This window comes from Ictidomys tridecemlineatus, chromosome 15 (genome assembly GCF_052094955.1).
Source record: "Ictidomys tridecemlineatus isolate mIctTri1 chromosome 15, mIctTri1.hap1, whole genome shotgun sequence".
Classification (NCBI taxonomy): domain Eukaryota; kingdom Metazoa; phylum Chordata; class Mammalia; order Rodentia; family Sciuridae; genus Ictidomys; species Ictidomys tridecemlineatus.
Genome location: NC_135491.1, coordinates 14,463,026 through 14,471,430, shown reverse-complemented (window position 1 = coordinate 14,471,430; position 8,405 = coordinate 14,463,026). Strand labels below are relative to the sequence as shown.

Sequence of the window (8,405 nt, the reverse complement as noted above, 5' to 3'; positions counted from 1 at the left end):
CTGCCTGTCTCAGAGCCGCTTCACCATAGGTGGCATGAATGTCCTTGGGAGGCAGAAGACCTGAGAGAGGTCAATGCCCAGAGGTGCCAGAAGAAAGGAGGAAAGAAATGAAATGGGGTGGATGGGGTCTCCCTTCACGGCCTCTTCAGCCCCTCTGGGGTCCACTGGGATCCTGGGGGACTTCCGACGGCCCTGGACCCTCAGGCCTGTCCATCCTCCCCAGCCAACCCCCCCAGCAGCTCCCAGCCTCCTGGAGCAATTATGTTTGGTCCTTTGGAAACTTTTTGGACTTTATCTTTTCTTCTACCTAAGGGCTCGGCGGAGGAAAACAGCAGTAAGCAGAGGCTCATGTCTGTGAAGCCCAGAGCCTGGGAGTGGAGAAACCTGGGACAGAAATGGATACCCTACCTTCTTCACTCTTAGGTGTCCTTGTTCCCCTTAGGAGTGACCCGTGCATGGGTTCAGCTGTTCCCCCACATTTTCCAGGACACCTAGACCTCCCACATCTCCAGCCTCCCCAGGAAATCCTGCGGGCACCTCCTTTTCTCCCACAGGGTCCTGTCCCCGCTCTTGGATCACGAGGTCGGCCCGCCCCCTGCCGGCACAGGCTGGTACTGCAGGACTGTGAGCGGCAGAAACTCGACAGGACAGAACCGAGGTCGCTGAGTTCTGGCATTTTAATGTGTTTCCAGTCGTGGATGTTCCCATCCTACGACGTCTGAGGCTCCGGTCCTGCTGGGGACTCACACATCATGAATTCAGGTTCCTGGCTCAAAGGTCAACGAAAGAAAGACAACTTCTCCTGGAGCCAGGCCTCGGTGAGGTCGTCGGTGGTTCGGATCTCGAACACCTGGACGAGGGCAAGCTCAGTTAGGATCCGATCCGGGAAGACTCAGGCCTGGAGCCTCCTCCCGCCCGCCTCCCTCGGACCCAGCCCCCGGACCCTTCCGCCTGTACTGGGGAGCCCGTGCCCCAGGACCTTCGTGAGCTCCGCTGTCTGCACCAGCCTGTTTTTACTGCCCGCGTACATCATCTGCTGCTCCGGCTTGCAGCCTGTGTAGGAGAGAGGACAGGGCACATCTGGGGGCCCAGGAGGGCTAACCTCTGCATGGCCTGCAGGCTCGCAGTCTTCAGAGCGTCTTAGAAGCTGTTCTAGGAGGTCTCTGAAGCTGTAATTCAGAGTTTTTAGGTTGTTTCGGGGCTTCAATTTGTCCTGAGGGCCTCTGGAAATGACTTAGGGGCTAGACAGAAATTTCTAGGTAAAAGAGATGGGCTTATGCCTGAGGTCGGAGGATGCTGTTGGTGAATCAGAGCCCCCCCACTACCCTCACTACTGCTCCGCACGTGTTCTCCTTGTATCATTTTTTTCCTTCAGTGTCAGAGATGGAACCCAAGATCTTGCACATATTAGGCTACATCCCAGCCCCATGCCCCATATTCGTGCCTTTTTTTTTTTTTTTTTTTTTGTTACCAGGGATTGAACTCGGGGGCACTCAACCACTGGGCCACATCCCCAGCCCTTTTTTTGTATTTTATTTAGAGACAGGGTCTTGCTGAGTTGCTTAGCACCTCGCTGAGTTGCTGAGGCTGGCTTTGAACTCAGGATCCTCCTGCCTCAGCCTCCCAAGCTGCTGGATTACAAGGGTTCACCCAGCCTGATGTTCACACTCTTAACCCAGGTGCCTGTACACATTGGCACACAAACACATAATCACACACACATAAACACAGGCACCTATACACTTTCACATATGTGTATGCACATGTACATGCCTGCATTCATATACCCTGGCGTACACACCCCATACACAGAATCTAAGACCTGTTCCTTAGGAAGGGGAGAGCCGTGCCTCACCCACAGGGCTGGAGAAGATGAAACACAAAGGATAGGACACTCGGCCGTCTTCATGCACGTACTTGTAGCTGTAGACCACAAACCTATATCATGAAAGGGAGTTCACACTCAGGATAGGATGAAGCCCAGGCCCAACAGGCACTCCCCAAATCCACAAGCCTGACTCTTGATTGAGACTCAGAACCGAGGCTTGACACTGACTCAAACACTATAAATGATTGAAAATAATAACAGCAGCTGGGTACAGTGAAGCACGACTGTAATCTCAGCTTCTCAGGAGGCTAAGACAGGAGGATCATAAGTTCGAGGCCAGCCTCAGCAACTTGGCAAGATCCTATATTAATAAAAAGGGCTGAGAATTTAGCTCAGTGGTAGAGCATTTGCTTAGCATGAGTGAGGCCCTGGGTTCAATCCTCAGGACCACAAATAATAATAGCAAGAGGGGATGAAGTATAACCTAGTGGTAGAGCAGTTGCCTAGTACACACAAGGCCCCGGGTTTAATCCCCAGCACTGCAATCTATTATCTATCTATCTATCTATCTATCTCTCAATCTGCCTAATGATAATAGTAAGGGTTTACTGAACTCACAATAAACCTATGAAATAGGTGCTATAGTTATTTACAAAATTCAAATTAGAAAACTGAGGTCCAGAGTCACTGGCCCAAGATTCTATGGATACAGCAAAGATTGGTACTCAGGAAATTTATCGCCAATGAATGCTCAAACGCTATGCGATACTGTCCCGTATACTAGAACCTGGAGCCTAAACAGGGCTGGCTACATAATTTTCCAAGCCCAATGTATAAAACAAAGATGCAATGCCCTTTTTAGGAGGCTGAGGCAGGAGGATCGTGAGTTCAAAGCCAGCCTCAGCAAAAGCAAGGCACTAAACAACTCAGTGAGATCCTGTCTCTTAAATAAAATACAAAGTAGGGCTGGGGATGTGGCTCAGTGGTAAAGCACCTCTGGGTTTAATCAAATGAAAGCAGCAAAATATTTTTCTTTCTTTTGCGGTCTTTCTCTATATTGATTACAGTCTTTTTAAATTAGTGATTTAAAGTCGTGTGGGTGGGCTGGGGATGTGGCTCAAGCGGTAGCGCGCTCGCCTGGCATGCGTGCGGCCCGGGTTCGATCCTCAGCACCACATACCAACAAAGATGTTGTGTCCGCCGAGAACTAAACAATAAATGTTAAAAATTCTCTCTCTCTCTCTCTCTCTCTCTCTCTCTCCCCTCTCTCACTCTCTCTTTAAAAAAAAAAAAAAAAAAAAAAAAAAAAAAATAAAGTCGTGTGGGTTTTGTGTGTGTGTGTTTTATCAGGGACGCTTAACCACTGAGTCACATCCCCAGTCCTATATTTTTTTTCTTGGTTCTGGGGATTGAACTCAGGGGCACTCTACCACTGAGCCACACCCCCAGCCCTATTTCATATTTAATTTTAGAGACAGGGTCTCGCTGAATTGCTTAGGGCTCCACTAAGTTGCTGAGGCTGGGTTTGAACTTGTGATCCTCCTGCCTCATCCTCCCGAGCCCCTAGGAGGTGTGCACCACTGCACCCAGCTAAAGTTGTGAGTTCTTGTGAAGGAAGTGCAGATGCCCACAGGAGCCCCCTGTAAAGTTGTGTTGCAGGGCTGTGGGCCAGGCCCTGAGGTCCTCATGCCCGCAGGGCAGAAGCAGAGACCCCATCCAGATGAGGTGGCGGGAGGCGGGGCCTCATGTGAGCCAAGGCTCCAGGCCCCCAGCCCATGTTCCACTGTCCCACCAGACTTCATATAAAACACAAGTTCAAAGATAAAACTAGGAAGAATTGTCAGATTGACCTCCTCAGGTGTGATGACCCCTTCTGATTATACCTATGCAACTGTCAATCGCCCACAAAGCCGGTCCCAGTTGAGGCCTAGAGCCAGGGATCCAAATGAGCTCAACTGAGGTAGAAAATCTAAACAGATCAATTTTGCAGAAATGGTTAAAGAGCTCTTCCTCAAAAAAGCACCAGGCCCATGTGGCTTCACCCAGGATTCTACCTTATCATTACCACACGTGAGGCCCTAGATTCCAACCCACAACAAGAAAAAAAAAAAAACAATCTTTCTACCAAGCACTGAAAAAAAAGGAAATCATTATTTAAAAAAAACCACAAAGTGAGTCAGCCGCACTGATGCGTGCCTGTAATCCCAGCCACTTGGGAGGCTGAGGCGGGAGGATTGCAAGTTCAAGGCCAGCCTCAGCAATTGAGGGAGAACTTGTCACAAAATAAAAAGGGATGGGGTGTGGCTCAGCGGTGGAGCACCCCTGAGTTCCATTCCTGGTTCTGAAAAATAAAAAGTTCTAGAATATGAACTCTTGGTCTGAGACACAGAGATCCTGAGTCCATGCGTAGGACTGCGGCCTAAGCAGTCCTCAGCCTAAACCTCCATCATTACCCGCTCCCCCAGCCTGGTCCTCCCCTCAGAATACCTGGGCTGCCTCTCTGGCAACTCCGATTTGAGCTCATCTGGAGAAATATTCTGAGGCAAAAAGAAAGAGAAGAAAACAACAAAACAAAATGACCATCACTAAATGAGCACTTGATATAAACCAAGGCACTATGCTAATGAATTCATGGAGCTCTCTCAGAACCCGACGGGATAGATCCTATTATTATGGCCACTTGACTGTTGAGCAAACTAAGACCTAGTAAAGTCAAGTCCCTTGCCCAAGATTGCAGACATTGAGCAGCAGAGTCCAGATGTGAATCTGTGTTCCCATGATAAATACTTCCTTTCAGAGGGCCTGAGAGAGCCCAGCTCACAGCCCGGCAGCCTCCCCGGGCCAAGAGTGCCAGCCCCAGGCTCTATGACCTCTTCCTAAATCCTTATCATGACCCCATGACAAAAGCTTTATTATTGTCCCCATAGGACTGATAAAAAGAGTGGGGCCATGAGAGGGTGAGGTCCATCCACTTATCAAGGTCTCCTGCTAGCTTTTTCTTAACTACCCGGGAAACTCAGGCGCCCAGGAAGTACTATCATTATCTTTAGCACTTGATTGAGCATGTACTATGTTCCAGGACCTATTAGATCCATGACAGGATTAAATCATTGGATTTGCCAACGACCCCATGAGGTAGGTCTATTCTCCCCCACGTCACAGGTGAGGACACAGAGAAACATCAGGCGAAGTCCCTTGCCTAGGGTCACCACTGCACCAGAACTTTCTGGTCCCCAGTATGGGGCTCTGTGTATCTATCTGTCCAGTCCCTTGTGCTCCCTAGGCCCACCCTGTGCCTCTGGGGGTCCCATCCACACGGCCCCTCACCTGAAATTCTTCCTCCAGCACCACCATCTGCCGGTCTTTGTCCACCTTCACTGGGGAGGGATGACACACGGGGGTGAGACACCCCTCCCATCCCAGGGACCCCGCTAGCCTGGCCCTCCTTGCTTGTCCCCTCCCCCTCCTGGCCTTCCGTGGGGACAGATGTCACTCACTTACGATGGCCGCGTTGTCTGTCTCTTTTCGGAAGCGGAATTTCCTCAGCTTTTCCTTTAGCTCTGGGTCCACCTCGCACACCACCAGCGAGTCAGACTGCAGGAGGGACCGGGAAGGGCTGAGCCAGCCTGGCCTCTCCCTCCTTCCTTCCCCAAACCTGAATTTTGCCATCCACCATGAACAGGGGGGTCCCACTGGCCCATCTGAGACGCCTGTGAACGTGAGGCAGGGGCCTGCCTCCCCAGGACGCAGCTGGGGGGACAGGGACACAGGCTAATCCCAGCCCTCCCCGGGGGTCCCCTTGGGCGCTCAAGGACTCCTAGAGGTGGCTGCCTTGGCGTCTCTTCCCTGACAACTTCTCTGCCACGGGTGGGTCTCGGTCCCTCCCGGTGACCCCTCCATCCCACCTCCACTCGGGGCCCTCCCAGCCCCTGCCCCAACCCTAGTCCAGCCCCCAGCCCTTCCCGCTGGCCCCTGGCCCCTGACCATGGTCTCTCCTGTCCACAGGCCTCTTCTTTTCTCAGTTCCGCTCTTTTAGGGGTGGGGAGCAGGGCTGCGGGGGGCGGGCTGCAGGGCAGGGGAAGGTTTCACCCAACACCACATCCTGTTTATGCCCTTTCCCCGACAACTGTCACGGGGGCTCCTCCCCCTCTTCCTTCCCCCATCTGTCAGGACCTGGCAGACTTTGCCCTCACTCGGCTCAGGGTTCTAGGACTGCCCACCCCTGCGACTGACTTGAGTGTGTAAATGTGGCCCTCTGAGTTGGGATTGTCATGAGGACAAAAGAGCTCCCTCCCCCGACGGTGCGCAGCAAGGTGGCGTGCTCCACAAAGAAGGGACGTTAGCCGGGCGCCATTGCGCACACCTGGGATCCCAGTGGCTTGGGAGGCTGAGGCAGGAGGATTGCAAGTTTGAGGCCAGCCTCAGCAACTTAGCAAAGCCCCAAGCAACTTAGCAAGACCCTGTCTTAAAATAAAAAATAAAAAGGCGGGGGGGCGGGCGCTGGGGATGGCTCAGTGGTTAAGCATCCTGGGTTCAATCCCTAGTGCCAAAAGAAAAAAAAAAAGTAGATGATAATTTTGGCTTTTTGCCTCTCTCTTCTTCCAAGAAGTCTTCCTGGGTTATTTATCCCTATCTGAAATATCCGAATCCCTGAGTTAAGAAAAGAGGGATACAGAGACTGTTGCTAGTCATGCTCCCTCAGCCAGTTGATGGACAGTCACCTCCATATTGCCTGAAAGGTGGGAATTGTTTTTCCTACACACTTATTCAATCTCACGGACCCAAAGACCTCATAATGGCTTCTGAGGCCCTACAACAATGGAGTCAAGGGCTGGGGATGTGGCTCAAGCGGTAGCGCGCTCGCCTGGCATGCGTGCAGCCCAGGTTCGATCCTCAGCACCACATACCAACAAAGATGTTGTGTCCGCCAAGAACTAAAAAATAAATATTAAAAAAAAAAAAAACCAATGGAGTCAAGCCCTGTCCGACCTGTATCCCTCTCGTGTGTGTGGTATTAGGGATCAAGCTTCCCAGGGTCTTGCCGAAGCTAGGCAAGTGCTCTACCACTGAGCTACATGCCAGCTCATCTTTTAAATTTTGAGGCAGAGTCTCACTAAATTGCTGAGGCTGGCCTCAAACTTGCCATTCTCCTGCCTCAGCCTCCTGAGTAGCTAAGATTACAGGTGTGTACCACCGTGTTCAACTCCATACCCCTACTTAAAAAAAAAATAGTTTTATATTGCCCTGGTTTCCATGTTGAAATGAAATTCCTAGGTCATGTGACCTACTTACACAAAATAAAATTTTAAAGATCAATATAATAATCTTAACTGTCATATAAAGAAGAAATAAAAGGAAAGTAATTTTTTTAGTGAGAAAATTCAAGCAAATAAAAGAAAAATTTCCCAGGGTCCTACCCCCACTTTGCTCATCCTGTTGATTCACCCACATCATGATGGGCAGGTGTCCCACCTGTCCCCGGCCCCACCCCACCTGATCAAGGGTATCTCTGTGACTCTTCCTCTCTCACCTGTCATCAATATTCTCATAATCTCTACTGAATCTTTCCCCTGCGCCTACGTGTAGTGTTATTCATTCATTCATTTCGTCCTTTCTTTTTTCTTTCTTCATTTATTTATTCGTACTGGAAATTGAACCCAAGGGCACCCTACCACTGAGCAATGTCCCCAGCCCCTTTTATTTTTTATTTTGAGACACAGTCTCACTGAGTGTGGAGGCTGGCCTTGAATTGGCAATCCTCCCGCCTCAGCCTCCCAAGTAGCCTGGATTACAGGCATATTCCTTCCATCTTAAAAACAAAAAACCTACTCCTGCCCAACCGCTGCTCATTCATTTCCTTCCCTTTTCAGCAAAATTTCTCAAAAGAGTCATCTGCACTTGCTGCCTTTTATTTCCCCTCCCTGTTTTCTCTTGAGCCCTCTCCAACCAGGCTTCCTCCCCCACCCCCTCCACTGATACCCCTTGTCAGGTCACTCAGGCCATCCATGGTGTGGACCTAACAGTCAGTTCTCAGTCCTCATTAGCTGTGTCCAGTGTGGTCACTCACTACCTGTTCCCCGAATCATCTTGGCTTTGGGGACGACCTACTGGCCAGGTTTTCCTCCCACTCCTCTGACTGCTCCCTCTCAGTCTCTTGCTGATTCTTCTGACATTGGAGTGCCCCAGGGCTCAGTCCTTCCATTGCCTCTATTTGCCCTGACCTCACCCAGTTTTCAAAAAGGACACCCTCATTCTTTCTCCAGTCTGGGGCTCTCCCTGAACGTCAGACTTCACATCTCTACCTGGATGTCCTGCTCATGCTTGACCCTTATCTTTTCTTTTGCAACATACATAGGAACTGGTCAGCTCTGGACTCCAGCATATAACCAGACGCTGGCCACTTCTCCCCGCTGAGCCCATCTCCTAGGTCTGCCCACTTTTATCTCCTGCCTGGATTTGGTAGCTGCCTTGATGCTGATTCCCTGACTCTGCCCTACCCCCCCCCCATCTATTCTTCACATAACTGCAGGGAGCTTCATAAAACCAATCAGATGACATCCCTGGGGTATATGGTGCA

At 50.6% G+C, this 8,405-nt stretch overlaps 1 protein-coding gene across 3 annotated transcripts; it reads right to left on the bottom strand.

Moving 5' to 3' along the window:
• Positions 1-659: 659 nt before the first annotated feature.
• Gmfg (glia maturation factor gamma) lies at positions 660-5,966 on the bottom strand. 3 transcript variants are annotated; one of them, XM_040279729.2, is made up of 7 exons: positions 5,813-5,966; positions 5,326-5,422; positions 5,156-5,205; positions 4,316-4,365; positions 1,856-1,938; positions 944-1,053; positions 660-850 (listed from the first exon to the last, which is right to left on the bottom strand). In XM_040279729.2, exons 1-7 carry the CDS (start codon positions 5,813-5,815, stop codon positions 779-781), a joined length of 465 nt encoding a protein of 154 aa, XP_040135663.1. In that variant the 5' UTR covers positions 5,816-5,966; the 3' UTR covers positions 660-778. The 3 variants fall into 3 exon arrangements, with proteins under 3 accessions (XP_040135663.1, XP_005336465.1, XP_040135664.1); XM_005336408.3 differs by having other exon boundaries at positions 980-1,053; positions 5,813-5,965; XM_040279730.2 differs by lacking the exon at positions 5,156-5,205 and having other exon boundaries at positions 5,330-5,422.
• Between the last annotated feature and the right edge of the window lie 2,439 nt (positions 5,967-8,405).